The sequence below is a fragment of the Peromyscus leucopus genome, chromosome 2 (assembly GCF_004664715.2).
Source record: "Peromyscus leucopus breed LL Stock chromosome 2, UCI_PerLeu_2.1, whole genome shotgun sequence".
Taxonomy (NCBI): domain Eukaryota; kingdom Metazoa; phylum Chordata; class Mammalia; order Rodentia; family Cricetidae; genus Peromyscus; species Peromyscus leucopus.
In genome coordinates, this window is record NC_051064.1 from 57557746 (window position 1) to 57578483 (window position 20738).

Below are 20738 nucleotides of genomic sequence, written 5' to 3' on the forward strand. Positions count from 1 at the left end.
TGTGGCTCTGCCAACTTAACTTGAGACAGTAACTCCCTGCCAACTAATAGAGCACACCTACGTCCTGTCCAGCCTCGAGCCCGGCTTCCATCTACTCTTTTTCTCCTCATTCTCCAGCTACCGGACCCCTTTGAGGCACACACTAGTTCCCTGTGGGTGTGGTCTGCTCTCTGCTTTCTTCACTCTGCTTACACCCCCGCCCCCTACCCCACCCACCCCGCCCCCCAGCTCCCCTGCTTTCTCCATCCTCAGTCAGGCTGGCCCTCAGTCTTCCTCACCGGGGAGAGCTTCCAGAGTCCCCTCTGTCCTAGCCGGGTTCAGAAGTGTTTCTTCTGGTCCGGTGGGTAGTTTGAGCTGCACGTTTATTACAGTGTGTTCCAACCTCGGCCTCCTCCACTTCCGGTTGCTCCTCTGTTCCTCAGTTCTGTGGAGTCAAACAGGCAGTCGATCTAACTCTTGGGTCTCGACTTGGTCTGAAATTCAGGGAGTGCACTGTAGGAGCCCTGGGCTGGGAGACGCAGTCTGAGCCCTAAGTCTGAGTTCAAGGTGGCTTTGGCCAAATCAGTGCAACTCCCAGACCCCACTGCCCCCCATACAGTAGGAACAGCTATGGCTATTTAAAATGCGCTACACTAGGGACGACTCAGTGATTAAGAACATTAGCTGCTCTGAGGACCTAGTCTCAGTTCCCAGCATCCACATGACAGCTCACAATCATCTGTACTCCAGTTCTAGGAGATCTGATTCCCTCTCTTCACTTCTGTGGGTGCTGGGTACACATGTGGTGCCCAGACATACATGCAAGCAAAACACTCATATACATAAAAATTAAAAAAAAGTTTTTCAGTGCCACACCAATTATTGTGATCATGGTTTTTTTAATTTTTATTTATTTATTTATTTATTTATTTGTTTGTTTATTTATTTATTTTGTGATCATGGTTTTTATACACCGTCTTATGTGTCTGTTTCAGGGAAGAATGTACAATGCTCGAGAAGACTGGAGAGTCATAATTGTCTTAGCACTAGCCATTAAGTACCATTTTGGTGCCTTCAGGTTCTATCTCAAAAGGTTACTAGGGACCCTTCCCCTGCTTTCCTTCTCTCGTGGTAAGTGAGGTGGCTCCTTGGATGGAGTTATAACCTAAAAAGGCAGAACCGGGAGCTACTAGGGTCGCATGAGGCATTTGGTATCTGCCCTCTCCCTCTTAACGGCGCAGAAACTCTTGCTAGGCTGCTGACTAGAAGTGTCACCTGTATTTCTGGCGAGATGCTCTTTTTCCTTTTCAAGTTCGCAAGATTTCCATGTCTTTCTGTTCCGTCTCAGAACCAGCAGCCGTGGGATTCGAACTCTCGATCACCTATTTTCCAGGGCACTCTCTCCTTGCCCTTGGCATCTAGCTTAGAGCCTTTGCCTGGAGGCGTGGCCGAAACCCGAGATCCGGCCTACGCGCCTCGCGGAGCTGGCGGGGCGGGGCTAGCTCTTCTCGGGCTCCGATTGGCCGTCGAGCGAGACGGGGCCCGAGGATTGGCTGCGCGGCGGCCGCCGGCTGACGTGGCGGGGCCGGGACCTGCTGGCTTGCACGGCGGGTGCGGAAACGCCACGGAAGGCGTGCGGGCGCGGGTAGACATCATGCCGCTGGAGCTGGAGCTGTGCCCCGGGCGCTGGGTGGGTGGGCAGCACCCGTGCTTCATCATCGCGGAGATCGGCCAGAACCACCAGGGCGACCTGGACGTGGCCAAACGCATGATCCGCACGGCCAAGGTGAGGGGCGGGGCCCGGGAGGGTCCGCGGAGGGTTAACGGTGGAGTCGGGGAAGGTTAACCGAGGGGTTTCGGGGAATGTTAACCTGGGGGATTTGGGAGGAGTCCAGGGGGCGAGTTAACGGAGGGGCCTGGGAGGGTTCACAGAGAGGCTCGGGAAAGCTCTCTGGTTCTGCGCTCCGTGTCTCACTTGCCTCGGCTCCCCGTCTCCGGTCTTCCAGGAGCTCTTGCTCGCCCTCTCCGCCTCCCTGCGGACCCGACCTCTTTCTTCCCCTTTCTGGGTAGATCAGCTTCTACCCTTGCCTGGGACCGTCGGTGCGCGCTCCCTACCTGACCAGGATCTTAGGGACCCAGCCCCTTCCTGCTTGTCATATGTCACCTCGGAGATCCTCTCCTGACATTGGTTTCCAAGAACTACAGTCGTTGGAAGTTGCTGTGGCTGTTTTTTTTTTTTTTTTTTTTTTCCTTTTCTTTTCTTTTTTCACCCGCCAGTCCGAGTGTTTGAATTACTAAACGGTGAAAAGTGCAGGTCTCTGAGTGCAGATCCTGCTAGGGAACCTCTGTACACCTCGGCTGCCTGATTTGAAAACCCGACTTCGTGGAGTTGTAATGAGCACCAAATGAGGAAGGGAGTGGAAAGCAGGATAGGCACCGAGCTCCTTAGGCGACCACTACTACCGCTAAGATGCCTGAGAGCATGCGCTCCCCCACTTCTCACAGTCAGTCTCCACTCTTTTCAGTCAGGACTACCAGGAGGATTTCTTCCAGACACTCCCACCCGCAGCCCCCAGCCCTAGAACTCACACGGTTTTGTTTTTAGTCTTCTTGAAACAGGGTCTCATTCTAACCTGGGCTAGCCTGGGCCTTCACCATGTATCCCAGGCTCTCCCTTAGTCCTTCTGCTTCTGTCTTTCAAGTGGTGGGATTACGTGGGCAAGCCTCCATTTGGTTCGCGCCATACTTTATTTAAACCTTTCTCTGTTATGAATCAGTCTTTGAAGAGAGACTGTAGTGTCCGTCATTGTGACTCTAGCCTTCGACTTTAATAAAGTCTGCCCTGTGACTTCTTATTTATTTATTTTGGTTTTTCGAGACAGGGTTTTTCTGTGTAGAGCCTGTCCTGGATCTTGGTCTGTAGACCAGGCTGGCCTCGAACTCACAGAGATCCACCTGGCTCTGCCTCCTGAGTGCTGGGATTAAAGATGTGCGCCACCACTGCCCGGCTAGTTTATCATTTTTTTTTTAATTGATTGATTTTTGTTGTTGTTTTTGGAGATAGAGTCTCTCTCATTCTGTATTGTAGATTGGCTTGGAACTTACTAGGTAGATCAGACTAGGCTCAAACTTGTGGCAATCCTCCTGCCTCAGTCTTCCAAGTTCTGGGATATAGGCATGGGCCATTACACTCAGCAGTTCCTGGGGCTGGAAAGATGGCTCAGTGGTTAAGAGTGCTGGCTTCTTTTCCAGAGTACCCGAGTTCAATTCCCAACACCCACCTGGCCTCTCACTGCTGTGTCTAACCTCAGTTCTGGGGGATCTGACACCCTCTTCTTACCTCTGCTTACTCCAGACATTTGCATGGTGCACAGACATTCATGCAGGCAAAACATCACACACATGAAGTAAGTAAGTTAATTTAAAAAAAAAAAAGAGGTAGCTCCTGCCAATGTTTATTAATGCTGACCACCTAACTTCATATCGTCTGAAATTCAGCTTTGTCTTATCCTTAATCTTGTGAATATAGTACCATTGAGTCACAAAAGGACTAACAAGTTTTAGATTCTCACTGAGATACCGAGCTAAGAGCTTTTAAATGTCATCTCCTTTAATTTCTACAACAGTCTGCCGTCAGCTTCATTTTGAAAACTTGAAGAAGGCTAATTGTGATGGTGCACCCCTTTGATCCCAGCGCTTGGAAGGCAGAGTCAGGCAGATCTCTGTGATTTCCAGGCTAGCCTGGTCTGTAGAGCAAGGGCTACATAATGAGACCTTGTCTCAAAAACTTAGAAATTCTAATCTTTGCTTTCAGACACAGGTCTCCGGCCTTTGTTCTTAAAGGGGGAAATTCCTGCTTTTAATTCAGAGGAACAGCTTGTTTTCCCAAGGTGTGACCACCTTGTATGATGAGGTTGTAAAGATACCTAGAGATATAAAAACCATGCAAACAGAGTTATGGTTTTTCTCTCACAGGTTCTGGAGGGCACTGGGGCTGGAGGACATAGTGACAAGTTTGGGGAGGTGCTGTAGTGCAAGAGGCCTGGCCTAGAGTGAGGACATTCACTGGTTCAGTGGTCTTGAGCAGGTGACTTGGCTAGGCCTCCGAATTTCTTGTTTTTCTCTTTCTGTGGTGTTTTAAAGCAGGGGAATTTCTACAATCCCCACATTTTGACTTTGCTTCCATTTGTAGCAGGAAGCACATTTGTAAATTTAGTCCCTAGGGTTTGTAGTGTACAAGCTAACTTGCTCTTGCTCACACGATGAATCTGTTGTTTGTTTTATTATATTTAGAGTGCATTCGTACATGTGTGGGTTGCAGGGATTGAACTCAGGTTGTCAGGCTTGGTGGCCTGAGCATTTACCTGCTGAGACATTTCACCAGCCCAATAAAGTACATTTTTAAAAGGACTTTTTATTTTTGTTTTTCTTTCTTTCTTTTCTTTTTAAGACAGGATCAAACTGTGTAGTCCTGGAACTTGCTTTGTAGACCAGGCTGGCCTCCAATTCAGAGTTCCACCACCTGCCTCTAACTCTGCTTCCTGACTACTTGGGATCAAAGGCACACACTATTATACCAGGTTTAAAGATTTTTTTTTTCTTTTTTTTGGACAAAGTTTTTCTGTGTAGCTCTGACTGTCCTGGAACTCACTCTGTAGACCAGGCTTAAATTCAGAGATTTGCCTCCTGAGAGATGAGACTAAAGGTATGCACCGCCACTGTCCTCTTTTTCTTTTTAAAACGAACTTTTATGTAAGCCTGTTGTAGTGGCCTACACTTTTAATCCTAGCACTCAGGAAGCAGAGGCAGGAGGATCACTGTATGTTTGAGGCATCTTGGTCTACATAGCAATTTCCAGGCCAGTCTAGGCTATTTAGTGAGACCTTACCTCACTATGCACTTATTTTAAAATATTTTTTAGCATCATTTGCATATAGAGGACAGAGGTCAATGCTGTGTGTCTGCTTCAGTTCTTTTTTATCTTTAATGGTGTGTGTGTGTGTGTGTGTGTGTGTGTGTGTGTGTGTGTGTGTATCTTGAGCACTCTTCCAAGAACACTATGTATGTGTGTACTTGTCACAGTGCTTATTTGGAGGTCTGGATACAGCTTTGAGGAATTCTGTCCTTCTACTGTGTGGGACCTGGGATCGAACTCAGTTTGTTAGGCTTGATGGCAAGCACCTTTGTTCAATGAACCATTTTATCTGTCCGCCACCTTATTTTTTGAAACAAGGTTTCTCCCTGAACTTATTGCTCATGATTTGGCTAGACTGGCAGGCCAGCAAGCCCCAGAATGGGGCTATAGGCACATGCTACCATGTCTGGCTCTTCTTTACATGGGTGGTGTGGCTTTAACTTAAATCTGCATGACCTCCCTTTACCCACTGAGCATTTCTTCAGCCCCAGTCCATTTTGTCTCAATAGAAAGATGTCATATCATTGTCTCTTAGCATTTCTGCTCCAGGTCACTGAAAATGTCCTACTGTGTGTTACAGGAGTGTGGGGCTGACTGCGCTAAGTTTCAGAAGAGTGAGTTGGAGTTCAAGTTTAACCGCAAGGCCCTGGAGAGACCGTATACTTCGAAGCATTCGTGGGGGTCGACATATGGGGAGCATAAACGGCACCTAGAATTCAGCCACGCCCAGTACAGGGAGCTGCAGCGCTACGCGCAGGAGATCGGCATCTTCTTCACTGCCTCTGGCATGGACGAGGTGAGCTCTCAGCCACTCTGGGATGCAGGCAGCTGCTGGTGTAAAGCCAGCTCTAGCTCTGCTCACCTTAACTATGTCCACCTAAGTGGAAGCCCACAGGCCGGAGGCCCAGAGGAGGGGTTTTCAGAGAAGGGTACCATAACTTAAAAACAATGCCTCTGCATCAGAGCAGCCGCGCTGGACCCCAGCATCCTTCACACTGTGGGACAGCTGAGCGGGGCCAGGCTTTTCCATTGCAGTGTGGTTTAGATTGGGAACCTCACAGCCGGCTCTGACTGGCTCCCTGGGCTGCCATTGGCATCACCCACAGGAAAGTAGCTCAGAGACTGGCTGTGCTGACATCCTGGAGGAGTTCAGCTGGTACTAGGCCTCAGGTCCATTTTGCACTATAATTTCTCTCTCTCTCTCTCTTTCTCTCTCTCTCTCTCTCTCTCTCTCTCTCTCTCTCTCTCTCTCTCTCTCTTTTTTGAGGCAGGATCTCTTTCTCTCTCTCTCTAGCCCTAGATGTCCTGGAACTTACTCTGTAGACCAGGCTGGTCTTGAACTCAGAGATCCGCCTGCCTCTGCCTCCTGAGTGCTGGGACTAAAAGCGTGCGCCACCACTGTCTGGTGTGACTTCTGTCCTTTCATGATCCTTTGTTCTCTCTTTTCTGAAAGCCAAAAACTTTGGTCTTAGAAACAAGGCAATGGTACAGAAAGTTTATGTCTTAGGGTTTCTATTCCAGGAGGAGACATCATGACCCTGGCAACTCTTACAAAGGAAAACATTTAATTGGGGTTGGCTTACAGTCTAGAGGTTTAGTCCATTGTCATCATGGTGGGAAGCATGGTGACACACAGGCAGACACGGTGTGGAGAGGAGCTGAGAGTTGTACATCTGGGATCCAAAAGCCACAGGAAGAGACTGAGACCCACTTCCTCCAACAAGGCCACGCCTCCTAACACTGCCACTCACTCCCTATGAGCCTAGGAGGAGGGAGGGCATTTCCTTTCCAACCACCACAGTTCAGTAAGCAGGAGCAAGAGGGAATGGCCTCTGATTCCCGTGTGTTGTCTCTGTGGGTTTCCTCTGTGAGTCTTGGAGTGTGTGCTGCTGCTGGTTACTTCCCGGTGTGTTCCTTTTGGTTTGCTGTACTCTTTTTCCAGTTAGTGAGAACACAGCTCTGGTTCCACCCGTACAAAGGCCCTGACAGCAGTGTGGTGTTTGTTTGGAGGATATACTAGAATGCTATTTGTTATTGTTGTTGTTTTGTTTTTTGAGACAGGGTCCAGTATGGAGCATTGGCTGCTGTGGAGCTTACTATATAGACCAGGGTGGCCTCATGATCCTCCAACCCCAGAATAATCCTGACTGTTGGGATTACAGGCCCCTCCCCCTTTGGTTTTTTTTGTTTTTTTTTTTCAGACAGGGTTTTTCTGTGTAACAACCCTGGAACTCACTTTGTAGCCCAGGCTGGCCTCAAACTCAGAGATCCATCTGCCCCTACCTTCCGAGTGCTGGGATTAAAGCATGCGCCACCACCGCCTGACTATTACTTTTAGCTTTTTTATACTGATAAATGATGCTGAACCAGGCTTGGTGGTGCCTACTTGTAACTCTAGTATTTGGGGGTTGGAGGTAGGAGAATTAGTTCAGGCCAGCCTCAGCGTGCGCGCGAGTATACACACACACACACACACACACACACACACACACACACACACACACACGCTCTGTCTGTCTCTCTGTCTCTCACTACCTCTTACTATGTAACCCTAGTGGAACCCTCTGTGTAAATGAGGCTGACCTGGAACTCACAGAAGCTTCCTGCACCTGCCTCTACCTCCGGATGTTGGCGTTGAAGGTGTGCCCTTCCACACCTGGTTCATAAAACATACCTCTGTCTTTGTTAGTCTTCCAGACTTCTGAATATGTTTGTAATTGTAAGCATTGGACCTTGTCAAAGGCAGGAAGCCCCATATGGTGGCTTGTGCCTTTCATTCCAGCACCGGTCAGTGTAGGCAGGAAGATGGTTGTGAGTTCAAAACCAGACTGCACTGTATAGTGGGTTTCAGACAGTCAGAGCTACATACAACGTGAGGTCCTGTTGTTTTCTCCTTCCGTCATAGAAACAACAAAAACCCCAAAAGCAAACAATAAAAAGTAGGCCGGGCAGTGGCGCACGCCTTTAATCCCAGCACTCGGGAGGCAGAGGCAGGCGGATCTCTGTGAGTTCGAGGCCAGCCTGGGCTACCAAGTGAGATCCAGGAAAGGCGCAAAGCTACACAGAGAAACCCTGTCTCGGAAAACCAAAAAAAGAAAAACAAAACAATAAAAAGTAAACCGACTAAGAGTCTCAGCGCTTGGCGGTCAGCCTTGGGCAACACAGCCTACAGAGCGGAAGCGCAGGCAGGCAGTTACTTCTTTTCCCTGCTGGAGCCTGCTGGGTCTCCTGCTGCCGGTGTGGGAAGGCGGTTCCTCTGGCGTTTGTTTGCAGCTGGTCTCATGGCTGGGCCGGGCACAGGTAGGGAGGAGAGAGGGCAGCGAGGGGAAATGGGTCCATAAAGTCTTTACAAAGAGTAAATCTTTCTTTGCCAAGCTAGCATTTCCTGCCCAGGCTCCTCAGAGCTGGCTTGATTGGGTTCTCTCTGTCCTTCTGTGTCCCCCCCCCATTTCCGAAGCAGGTGGCTCCTGGTGTTCACCTTCCTGACTTTGTCCCGACAGCCAGCATTTCCCGAGGGCCGCCTTTCTCTGCTCTGCACGCTGTTCCCGGGTGTTCTCTGTGTGCTCAGGAAAGGTTAAGGAAGGTGTGGCAGAATTTTATGGAGATTGAAAAAGTTCCCAGGACACCTCTCAGGAGGGAGCAGAGGTGGATTTCAGCCAAAGACAGCTTAGTGTTGAGGCAGCAAGCAGAAGCCATGAGCCTGGGGCCCCTGAAGGGCACCTGCTCAGTGACGGTCACCACAGAGCTGTGGTCACCACAGAGCCACCTTCCGTCCATGCCCGGCCATGCCCTCTGTCTTCTCCACCTCCTTCCCCCGGCTGCCTGCTGCCTGCGACAGGGCTGGCCTGTGCTTTTTGGTTCTGTGCGCTGTGTACATAAAAATCGTAGCTCTCATCTTAAGTGGAACAAGAGACAGTTTATTCTGGACCCATTCTGGATGATCAGGACCTGAAAACACAGATTTAGGTTACCCCAATTCCATGTTCCAACATGGAAGCCGTTTCCCAGGGTTTTTAGAATTTTACAGAACAAAGACAGTCATAAATCAAAGCAACTTTAAAATGTATTGATGCATACCCCAGAGAGGCAGGCATACTGAGATGGGGGAGCTGTTCTGTAGGCCCAAGATGCTCTCTGATGACGTTTAGGTCTTGGATTGTCAGACTCTACTGTTCTGCTAAGTCAAGAGCTTCTAAGACGTGTTTACTTACTCACTTATTTTTGGTTTTTCAAGACAGGGTTTTTCTCTGTAGCCCTTGCTGTGCTGGAACTCGATCTGTAGCCCAGGCTGGCCTCGAACTCACAGAGATCCACCTGCCTCTGCCTCCCGAGTGCTGGGACTAAAGGTGTGCGCCACCACTGCCTGGCTGAGGTTTTTATTTATTACCATGAGGTGTATTAGTTCAGATATACAGTGGGGTAGGCATGGCTGTTCCAAGGCAAGGCTAAAACTAGTCCAAGGTATAAAGTAATTAGTCTCTGAACCTAAAAATTCCTATCTGTCCACAGCACTGAAATTCCAGCTGGTTCATCAGTCTCCGCAGACATAGAAGCTCCTCCCAGGCTTTTTGTTTGTTTGTTTTGTTGTTGTTTATAGCCAGACACACCTTTTCTTTAAGGAATTTTTGTTCTCAGCTCCCCAGCAGTCACTCACCGCTGCTCTCCCCAGCTCATCATCACGGGCTTCTTTTTTCTCTCCTGCATGATCCCAGCCAAAGCGGCTTTAGAGAAGTCCCAATTTCCCAATGTGGCTGAGTGTGCCTGGAATCCCAGCACTCATTGCAGGGGTAGGAGGAAGGCAATTTTGAGGCTAGCCTGGGCTACATATGGTGCTGTTATTTTCAAGAAAGAGAAGTCCTGATCTTCCTTTCTGGACCAGTAGTTTCTTTTAGTGTGTACACAGAAAGGTTCTGTGAATACCTGCTGTCTGTTTGTATTTTATTTGTGTATTTATTTTTGAGGCAGGGTCTTGAACTCACAGAGATCCGCCTGCCTCTGCCTTCCGAGTACTGGGATCAAAGGCGCGCACCACCATATCTTACTATCTGCTTTTACTAAAGTTTAAACGGTTCTGAGTCAGTCAACCAGGCATGGGGGTGCATGTCTGTAATCCTAGTCCTTGGGAGACTAAGACAAGAGAATCAAAAGTTGGAGGTCAAGCCAGGCAGTAGTGGCACACGCCTTTGATCCCAGCACTCGGGGAGGCAGAGCCAGGCGGATCTTTGTGAGTTTGAGGCCAGCCTGGTCTACAGAGTGACTTCTAGGAAAGGTGCAAAGCTACACAGAGAAACCCTGTCTCAAGGGGGAAAAGAAAGTTGGAGGACAATGGGCTAATAGCAAGTTCCAGGACAGCCTAAGATATGAGCATGTCTCAAAAAGCAAAGAGACAAATTCTAAGTCAAACCAGTTTGCTAGATGTAGGTTTGAAATCAGACAGATTTATCTCCAGGACCCTCACTCCTTCCTGGGAGCCATAGCTGGGCAGTTTCCTTGACGCCAGTCTCCTGGGGGTGGCCTGCTCCATGTCCCGAACCCCAGTCAGGCGTCTGAGGAGCTATGCATTGATTGACTTACTTTAAGGAAAACTGAAAAGAGGAAGTGAGCTGTCTGGCTTAAGCCAGGGAAGGGTCTAACCGCAGTAGGGCAGGTCAGAAGCCAGCAGGCCTCGGGGAAGAATCCACCGTGCCGTGTGACCAAGTCCTGAAGGGCTGCAGGGCCTGAAGCTGCATCTTGAGGTGGCAGGATGATGAGCCAAAGTGGTAATTTTCAAAATGGCCACTAGAGGGCAGCGGTTCTCCAGGTGGGCTGCAAAATGAGGCGCTTGCTCTCTTCCTCCCAGCAGGAACTCCCCTGCCCCACCTCATTTAAAAAAAACAGCTTGAAGATGATAGAATTTCATGCAGATTTCACAATCCTCGTGGGTAAATCTTTGAATGGTTTTTGTTTGTTCGTTTTCTGCACTAGGCCTCCTTAGCTCTGATTGCTCGGTCCCTCTCCTCAGCCCACACTGCCTGCTCATGCCTCAGAGGATCAGCGTCCCACTAGTTGAACATTATCTAAACATTAATTATGTTTAAAAAGGATCATTTTTGTTCTTTTATTTATTTATTTATTTATTTATTTATTTATTTATTTATTTATTTAGTTCCATCTCAGGGCTGTTTAGCAGAGTAACATGTGCAGGGAAGAGAGGAAATGTGGATGGGAAAAGAAAAGAACAAACAAACAAAAAATGGACCCAGGGAAAGAGCAGCCAGAGCCGCAGAGATGGTGGGACACTGGGGGTGTCCCTGGTGAGCAGTCCCTGGGTCATGTGACATGGTGTCTTTTGGACTTGAGAGGTTACAGAACGCCTCGAATTCTTGTGCACGGGCTGACTCGGCGCTCTTCTTTTTGGTGGGGTGCTAATTGTTTTGGGCATTGAACCCAGGGTCTTGCATATGCTAGGCAAGCTTTCCACCCAGAGCTCCAGCCCCAGACCCTGACTTAGCACCTCCCACCCTGTGTTACTGAGAACTGAGTACCGAAGAATAAAGTCGTCCCGAGACACATTAAACTGACCTCAGCCATGGTGTTTGGAGAGGTTCCAAACCTTCTAGGAAAGTGGGTGGAGGTCTGTTACAGTGGGTTAATTTAAAGATGTCTTTTATTTTTCGATTTTTTTAAAAACACAATGTATTTTTATTTATGTGGTATGGATGTTTTGCTTGCATAAATGTCTGTGTACCGTTTGTATGCCAGGTGCCCTCAGAGGCCAGAAGAGGGCATCAGGTTCCCCCAGAACTGGAGTTCCAGGTGGTTGTGAACCCCCAAGCAGGTGCCGGGTCCTCTGTAAGAGCAGCCAGCGCTCTTAACCACTGAGCCAGCTCTCCAGCCCTTGTTTCCTTTTTGAGACAGGTTCTTACCATGTCATCCTGTCTGACCTGGAACTTGCTGTGTAGACCAAGCTGGTCTACAACTCACAGAGATCCACCCTTAGTTCTCGCTAGTTAACAGAATGTGAGATTTTACTTTTCTGTGTAGTGTGTGTGTGTGGTGCTAGGGATCAAACCCAGGGCCTCACACATGCTAGGGAAGTGCTTGGCCATCTCCATCAGTCCTGAGATTATCCCGGACACCTTGCAGTTTCTGGAATCTTCCGGATGAACCCCACTTTGCAGTGTTGAGGGTAACGTCACGCCGTGGTGTTGAGTCTCAATGGTGACTGGCTGACTTTCCTGCGGGCAGCACACGCAGTTCAAGGTCCAAAAGGACCAGCTGATGACCAGTGAGGCAAACTGGGACAGAGATTGCTCCATTTGCTCCCTGGGCAAGGATTCAATGTCTTCTTTCTGTCCTTTGACCCTTGAGGGCCAGTCACTTTCTCTCTGCCTGGGTTCTGGGTCACACAGCCCTTTTGCATCTGTTAACAAGTTCCGGGGGAAGGAAGCCACCATGTGGTTGCTGGGAATTGAACTCAGGTCCTCTGGAAGAACAGCCAGTGCTCTTAACCTCTGAGCCATCTCTCCAGAACCGTCCCCCCCCCTCCCCGCATGCAGATTCTTGTAGCCTTGGATGGCCAGCTCATGAAGAGCAAGTCCTGGGTGTGCATTGGACAGATGGGTGGGTGACATATGATGACCTATTCTCTAGTCTCCTGCTCTGGGTTCCTCTAGTACGTATCCTGTACCCCAAGGGCAGTGTTTCTGAACAATGGTGAAAGATACTCTGATTTTTTTGTAGATGGCGGTTGAGTTTCTGCATGAACTGAATGTTCCATTTTTCAAAGTTGGATCTGGCGACACTAACAATTTTCCTTATCTGGAGAAGACAGCCAAGAAAGGTAAGTGCCTTTTTTCTTCAAACCGGAGTCCAAGCTTTGTGTTTCTGCCCCCTAGTGGCCACTCAGCATGATAGCGTTCATGGAGACTCGTCTGTTTTTGCTTTTTGTTTTGCTTTTTTGAGACAGTCTCACCATGTAGCATGGCCGGCCTGGACCTTGCTGGTAGCCAGACTGGTTTCAGACTCTATAGAGATCTGCCTGCCTCTGCCTCCCGGGTGCTACCACACCCAGCTTTGGAGACACATCTTAGAAACCTACTCTTTCATTTTGGGTCAGTGCTAGGGATTGAACCCAGTGTCCTATGCACCTGATGTGAGTATTCTACCACTGAGCCACATGGCCGGCCCCTGTAGGGATCTCCTCCCTAATGCCTCCACTTGATACCTGGTAAATGGACCTCCTAAAAGTGAATGATCACAGTTGACCCTCATCGCAACCCTGGGGTGGCAGCAGGTCCTACCTCCAGGATGGATATTCTGTACTTGTTTCATAGGCCAGGAGTCAGAAGCCCTGAGGACAGGGTTCTGTGCCAGCCGGCACTAGAGCTGGAAGCTCCTGGCCTCTCTCGGCTGTGCTGTGCAGCTCGTATGTCTCTTACCCAGAATGCTTGCCACCATGAGTGTTCCAGAATTTGGAGTCTTTAGGACTTGTAGACTAAGAGGAAGCCTGTTCGGCACTGCGCAGCCTCTCCATCTACAGAGACGCCTCTCTTCCTCCCCTCAAGATCCTGGGGTCCCCTGGTGTGCTCCCCTCTGCTGAAGCGTGCTGCTGAGGAGGTGGTGGTCCCCATCAGTCACTGCGCGGTGTCTTAGGAGGTGTCGGGGGGAGTCGGGGCCCTGTGAAGAAGGTGCTGCTTCTCCAGGTCGTCCTATGGTGATCTCCAGTGGGATGCAGTCGATGGACACCATGAAGCAGGTCTATCGGCTCGTGAAACCCCTCAACCCCAACTTCTGCTTCCTGCAGTGCACCAGCGCCTACCCGCTACAGCCGGAGGATGCCAACCTGCGCGTCATCTCGGTGAGCGCGGAGTGATGGTCTTACCGACCCGATTTCCCTGGTGTCTGTTCATTTGCGGTGCTGGGGATTGAACCCAGGGCCACGGCATGCCAACCATGCCCCAGCCCTACCCTTCGTTATAACCAAAATTGTAACCAACCGTGGCACGCTTTGTACAAATTTACAGGCCCTGTCTTCTTAGTGTGGCAGAATTAAAGTAGACCCAGGCAGCCAGAGAAATACAGCATTCCAAAGAAGGGGACAGTATATTAAAACATATAACACCAATTTTAGTTTCGTGTGTGTGTGTGTGTGTGTGTGTGTGTGTGTGTGTGTGTGTGCATGCATGCCTCGTGATTTGTCTTCGTATACTTTTTAGTCATTTTTTTTTTTTTAAAGCAAGGTCTCACTGATCTGTCTGGCCTATAACTCCCTCTGTAGCCCAGGCTGGCCTCAAACTCAAAGAGATTTGCCTGCTTCTGCCTCCCAAGTGCTGGGAGTAAAGGCCTCCATAGATTAATATAACTAATAGTTTATAGTTTAGTGTCTTGGACTCCAGGTGCTCTCTCTCTCTCTGATTTTCTGCTCACTGGAAGTCCTACCACGTCCTCCATTCTGGACGTCGCTGCATGGAGAGTGGCTTTGTCAGCCCACCCAGTCACAGCAGAATTCTTTGGCCTAGTGTCCTGTATTCTCTATCTTTTTTTTTGGGGGGGGGGTGTCTTTTTTTGAGACAGGGTTTCTCTGTGCAACCCTGGTTGTCCTGGAACTCACTCTGTAGACCAGGCTAGTCTTGAACTCATTACTGCCCGCCTCTGCCTCTGGGTGCTGGGGCTAAAGGCGTGAGTGCCACCATTTTCTGGCCTCTGTATCTAGTGGCTGTTCTATTCTCTGACCCCAGATAAGTTTATTAGGGTGCACAATATATTGGGGGACACAATATCACCACAGGCAGGTGCTTGCCTTCACCCTCTGAGCTGTCTTGATGACCACAGAAGGCATTCTCAATGCCAGCAGTAACTTTTACACTATGGTGGGTGTCTTAGTTAGGGTGTCTATTGCTGCAGCAAAACACCATGACCAAATAACTTGGGGAGCAAAGGGTTGATTTCACTCACAGTTCCACGTAACAGCTCATCATCAAAAGCAGTCAGGACAGGAACTCAAACAGGGCAGGAACCTGGAGGCAGGAGCTGATGCAGAGGCCATGGAGGGGCGCTGCTTAGTGGCTTTACTCCCCATAGCTTGCTCAGTCTGCTTCCTTATAGGACCCAGGACCACCAGCCCAGAGATGGCACCACCCACAGTGAGCTGGGCCCTCCTCCAATGATCACTAAGTAAGAAAATGCCCTCCAGCCAGATCTTCTGGAGGCATTGTCTCAGTTGAGGCTCCCCGCTCTCTGATGACCTCCCTGTTCCCAGCAACCCTCAACGGGCACTTTTATTCTTCCCACAAAGCGGGGGCTCAGAGGTGCCTGCCTTACAGTCTCACCCCTGACTGCTCTGCCCAGGAGTGGCCGAAATGGGGTGCCATTCAGATCTCTCTGACTAAGAGAACGTGTGTGAAGCCCTAGAAGGGTAACCAGACCCTTTTCTATTTTACAGGAATACCAGAAACTCTTTCCCGACATTCCCGTCGGGTATTCTGGACACGAGACAGGCATCGCCATATCTGTGGCTGCCGTGGCTCTGGGGGCCAAGGTGTTGGAACGTCACATAACTCTGGACAAAACTTGGAAGGGGAGTGACCACTCAGCCTCGCTGGAGCCCGGAGAACTGGCAGAGCTGGTACGCTCTGTGCGCCTGGTGGAGCGGGCACTAGGCTCTCCAGCCAAGCAGCTGCTGCCCTGCGAGATGGCCTGTAACGAGAAGGTGGGTGCTGCCTGACTGGGCCCAGCCTTTCTGAGCATCGTCAGGCTATGGGAGTGGTGTGTGTGTGTGTGTGTGTGTGTGTGTGTGTGTGTGTGTGTTAGTGTGTTACATAAGAGCAATTCAGGCTTTTCAGCCACCTCTGGTCACATTAGCTTTCCCACTAAGTCTCTGAAGCCTGTGACCTCAGGGATCCGAACCCTAGGAGCTGCAGAGTGAAGTCTTAAGATGGCCAAGCCTGGTCACTTGGAGTAGGCATACTCTGAGGCATTAAAAAGAGAGCTTGGGCAGTCCTAAGTACAAGGGGGCATTGTGTGGGGCTGGTGGGCAGTGATGGTGAGCCTGAGGCCTGGACCTTTCTGCCCTTGTGAGTTTAGAGCCAGGAGGCCTAGGAGTTCTAGGTGCAGGACGCCTCCCCTGCAGTTGTATGGGTCAGGGCAGAGGCCAGACACTGTGTGTACGTGAGAAACGTTGTCATCTTTTATTCCGTGGGAGACCACCTGCTGCGCTCTGCCCCCCCCCCCCACCATTACGGGTGCGCCTGTACGGGGAAGTCAGCAGTAAAAGAGGGTGACAGCAAATGAAGTGGGAGTTACAGGGTTGGGTGTGACGCGCAGTGCTCAAAGTGGAGGGTGACACACAGCAAGGGCCACAGTATGATACCTGGTGCTAAGTTCCAAGCAGAATTAGAACTCGGAGGCTCTTATGTGTAAACTGGAGGGTAACAAAGGCCGCTTCACAGTATTTGTGGGGAGGCAGAGACGATGGGTGTGAGCCAGCCCTTGGTCTCCACATCTGCCTGTCCTGTCTGTCCCCTCCCTTGTCATGAGCCCTCCATAACCCTGTTTAATAGAACAAAGTGGCAACAGGGTTGTACACACGCTGGACCAGGACTCAGGAGTTTCCCCCTTTAGGTCCTTACCGTGGTTATTGGCAGCTTGGCCAAGCTGCCCGCCTTCTCTTGACCTCGGTTTTCCCGTAAGATGGTGACTAGACGGGGACAGAAGTGATCACAGCACGCTCTATCTCTGTTAGTATTCTGACAAGGTGCCAGGGACACCCAACACAGCACGCAGGCCAACAGGGGTTGAAGCAGGGTCTACCTGACGACACAGCCCGAGCCTGTCCTTAGTTGTCTTGGTCTGTGATGTCACCCGACCCTGGCGTGACTTTCCTTCTGTGAGGTGCTGCCCTGGGCATGGTGGTGGTGGGTAACGTCCCTGCTGGGAAGGTCCCAGGACTTCCTTCCAGGATCTCACACTGACCTTCCTGTGTCCACAGCTGGGCAAGTCTGTGGTGGCCAAAGTGAGAATCCCAGAAGGCACCATCCTGACCCTGGACATGCTCACTGTGAAGGTGGGGGAGCCCAAAGGCTATCCTCCTGAAGACATCTTCAACCTAGTGGGCAAGAAGGTGCTGGTCACTGTTGAAGAGGATGATACAATCATGGAAGACTCTGTGGAAAGTCACAGCAAGAAAATCAAGTCTTAAATAAAGTGTCCGTGTCCTGTCGTGTCGTCGTCCCCCGTCCCGTCCCCCCCCCCCAGCTTCTCAGCCGCCCTGCTGTGACCGCCCCGTGTGCTGGGGGCAGGGGGCAGGCGTGTTGACCTCCAGGCCTCCTTGTCACAGTGGCCTCCTCTGTCCAGCCCTTCAGAAAAGGAAGAGCCAATGAGGCCGTTCTGCTCTGAGGTGTCCAGCCAGAGAAGGCGGCCCAGAGCAAAAGTAGCTCCTTTAGGTTTTCTGTGTGGCTCGTTGTTGTCTTAATCCTTCATATCCCCACCCTACAAAGCAGCTCCAGGAAGCTGAGGTCTTGATTCCTCACAGACAGCTGACTTCCCTCCTACCCCTTTTGGCCTGGGTTCCTCAGAGTACTGAACAGTGGTCCCTTTGCATTAGACTGTCTGAGGCCCTGTGGGCAGAAGCAAGACTGGACTCCTGTCTCTGAGTAAAGGTTGGGAGAGAGCAGGTGATTTCCCTTTGTCAAATCCTCAGGGTATGCTCGGTGTCACCACCAGAGGCCTAGGGACATGGCTCTAGCAGCCAGTCTCTTCTCAGAGGGCTTGTCCTCAGATGAGGCAGGTGCATGCTAACCCATGGGGCCGTCGGTCAGTGAGACAGCTGTAGGAGGCAGATGTGAAGCAGGGAAGAACACAGTCTGAATAAGGGGGTGCCATGTGGGGTGTGGAGCTTGCACCTCTTAAGTGTGAGGAGGAATGCAGAAATCATCCCTGCCATAATCACCAGAGTGTCTTGTCACATATGACAGATTACAAACCCAGACACAAAGACTCCATTGTTCAACTTCTTCAAGCTTCATGAACTTTTTATAGAGGTTCATTGTCACATTTCACGTTGTTCTTTGGATCAATGCTGAGATTAATCATTTTGTTCTTTTCAAATATCTTCTTGTCTTCATTTTATTTAAAAAAAAAAAAAAGAAAAGAAAAAGAAAAAAAACAATATATTTTTTTCCTGAGACAGGATCTCACTCTCTATATATCCCTGGCTGTCCTGGAACTTGCTATGTAGACCAGACTGGACTCAGACTCTGAGATCTGCTTGCCTCTGCCTCCTGAGTGCTGAAATTAAAGGTGTGCACCGCCACATGTGACCTGTATTTACTTGTGTGTGTGTGTGTGCGTGCGTGCGCGCGCATGCGCGCGCAGAGTCCATGGGTGTTGAATCCCCTAGAGCTGGAGTCATAAGAAGTTGAGCTGCCTGATATGGGTGCTGGGTCCCAAACTTGAGTTCTCTGCAACCTCAGTTTGAGCTCTTAACCACGGAACCATCCATCGCCTCTCAGGCCCAGTCTCATGTTATTTGCTGTATCATTCCTATTTGAAAGTGTATATTCAAGTCTCAGTGCACAGTTAGCCCTGAGAGGTTTGTGGATTAGGATTTCCCTTCTCTTGGAACCTAGAATAACTTCTGGGGTGGTGGGGGTGAGGGGTGTTCTGGTTTGAGCTGGACTGGTATCTAGGCACATTCCCAGCCTGCTCACAGTTGGAAAACTTCGGAAGTTTGGAAGACAGACACGCCTAAGCACTTGCCGGTGAGCTGTGCAGTGCTGGCCCCTGACCTTCCACAGACAGGGTCCACTGAGCTGATCTTCACTGTGGAGCAGTGGGGCACTGACCTGCAAAGTCTCCCAGAAGGTACAGCTAGTTCAGCCTTGTAGATTGAGCAGTGGCTGAGGGATGCACTGTGCGGGCTTAGGGGCTGCCCGGAAGCTGGAAGGTGAAGGTTTGGTAGGAGGGCTCAGTGGTGAGCCAAGGATTCAGTTGCTCTTTTCTACATTTGTGTGTATGATCTTGCCTGCACGTGTGTCTGTGCATCACACGTGTGACTGGTGCTGCCAGGAGCCAGAGGGCAGTGTTCAGTCTCGTGGAGTGGATACAGATGTGAGCCGCCATGTGCTTGGTGGAAACTGAATTCGGGTCCCTCTGCGAGAGCAGCCAGCACTCTTAACCACGGAGACCCCTCTCCAGCCTCTACATTTTGTGTGTGTGTGTGTGTGTCTGGGTGGTGTGCGCTCTGTAGAGGTCAGAGGACAGGTTTTAGGGATTGCTTTTCTGCTTCCACCACATGGACCCTGGGGGTTGAATTCAGGTTGTCGGGCTTGGAGGCAAGCACCTTGACCCTCTGAACCATCTCACCAGCCTCCCCACCCTTCATCCCCCCACCCCCTAGAAAATTTCTGATCAGAACACGATAGAACCTGGCCTGGGCCCTCCACTCACAATCATGCCCTACCATAAACACCATGCTGTCTGGAGCAGGCTGTCCTCACAACACCGGACTCTTCCATCCGCTGACACCTGTGTGGGGTTACCACAAGGCCAATGTCACTGACAACGTAGGATTGGGGGCAGACCAGATGGCGCTGTAGGCAAAAGAGCCCTGAATTCTCTAAGGCCAGAGGCCACAGGAGGCTTCCCTGGTGCTAAAGGATGACCACTAACATGTCCCACAGCATTTGTGGCCGCGAGTTGGGTTGCTCCCATGAAAAATGTAGGGGCCATTGAGATGGCCCAGCAGGTAGATGGCTGTCATCCTGATAACCTGAATTTGATCCCCAGAACCCACGTGGTGGAAGGATAAAACTGACCTCCACCAGTTGTCCCCTGACCTCCACATGTACCGTGATACTTAAGGTCCCTCCATCCCTTCAAAATGAAGGAGGAAAAGAACTTGGCTATCTTCATGAGTAGTGAGCTCCCCATCACTGGAAAGTGTTCAGTTTAGGACCCGCTGACTATTTCAAGAAATCTGTGAAGGGGATGGCGGGTGAATGAGGTCTTATCCAGGCCTGTATGCTATGCACCTGACTCCCAATGAAGAACACAGTTACAAGGGGGTATTCGTATTTTATTAACACATATATTAGAAAACTTGTCATTTAAAAATATGGTTGTCTCTAGTCAACATGGACTGAAACCATGTGCCCAAAGGAAATGATACATGAGCATTTCTGGGAGACAGTGCCCAGAAATCACAGCAAGTGGCCCCAGGAGGCCTGAGAACCCTCTGAAGAGCCAGCCCCTGCCTAGCCCAGGCTCAGAACATTCTTAAGTCCCACACTCCCTGGCCCTTGAAGCTGGACATTTGAGACAGAGCTGTCTCCTCCATTTCCCTCAGGGCTGGCCTGGACTAAGCCTTTTTCTTAAAAACCATCTGCTGGGGCTGTAGTATAGCTCCATGGAACACACGCTTAGGATGTGCAAGGCCACTGGTTCTAGCCCAGGCACCATGGGAAGATAATTTGTGGTTCACCTTTGAGTTAAATTCTGCGAAACTAAGAGCATCACGACACATGCTTTCTACCTTCAAGAACATGGCTGCCGGGTGTCCATGGTCCAGCACTCTGACAGGTACAAGGGAGAATCTGCGGGAGATGCTAACAGACCCTGGCCCGACAGTTATTAAGGCGATTTCATTAGCTTTGGCCCGTTTGAGCTTCCCGTCAGTAACTCACATTTTACAGGTGGGGGTCACAGTAGAAAGTGTGTTGCCCAAGGCCACACAGCTGATGGGAAACTAGCCTTTCAGTCAGCACAAACCTTGGCCCAGAAGCAGTCTCTGTGCTTTATACTCAAAGTACAGCCTCTCAAAACAATCCCATCCCTGTGAAGGGTGTGAAACCCGTTTCAGAGACCA

At 50.2% G+C, this 20738-nt stretch overlaps 1 protein-coding gene across 1 annotated transcript; it reads left to right on the forward strand.

Moving 5' to 3' along the window:
- Positions 1-1562: 1562 nt before the first annotated feature.
- On the forward strand, positions 1563-17982 carry Nans (N-acetylneuraminate synthase). Its single transcript, XM_028882786.2, has 6 exons — positions 1563-1765; positions 5475-5690; positions 12617-12716; positions 13579-13733; positions 15318-15584; positions 16863-17982. The coding sequence occupies exons 1-6, from the start codon at positions 1634-1636 to the stop codon at positions 17070-17072; spliced, it is 1080 nt and encodes a 359-aa protein (XP_028738619.1). The 5' UTR covers positions 1563-1633; the 3' UTR covers positions 17073-17982.
- Positions 17983-20738: the final 2756 nt, after the last annotated feature.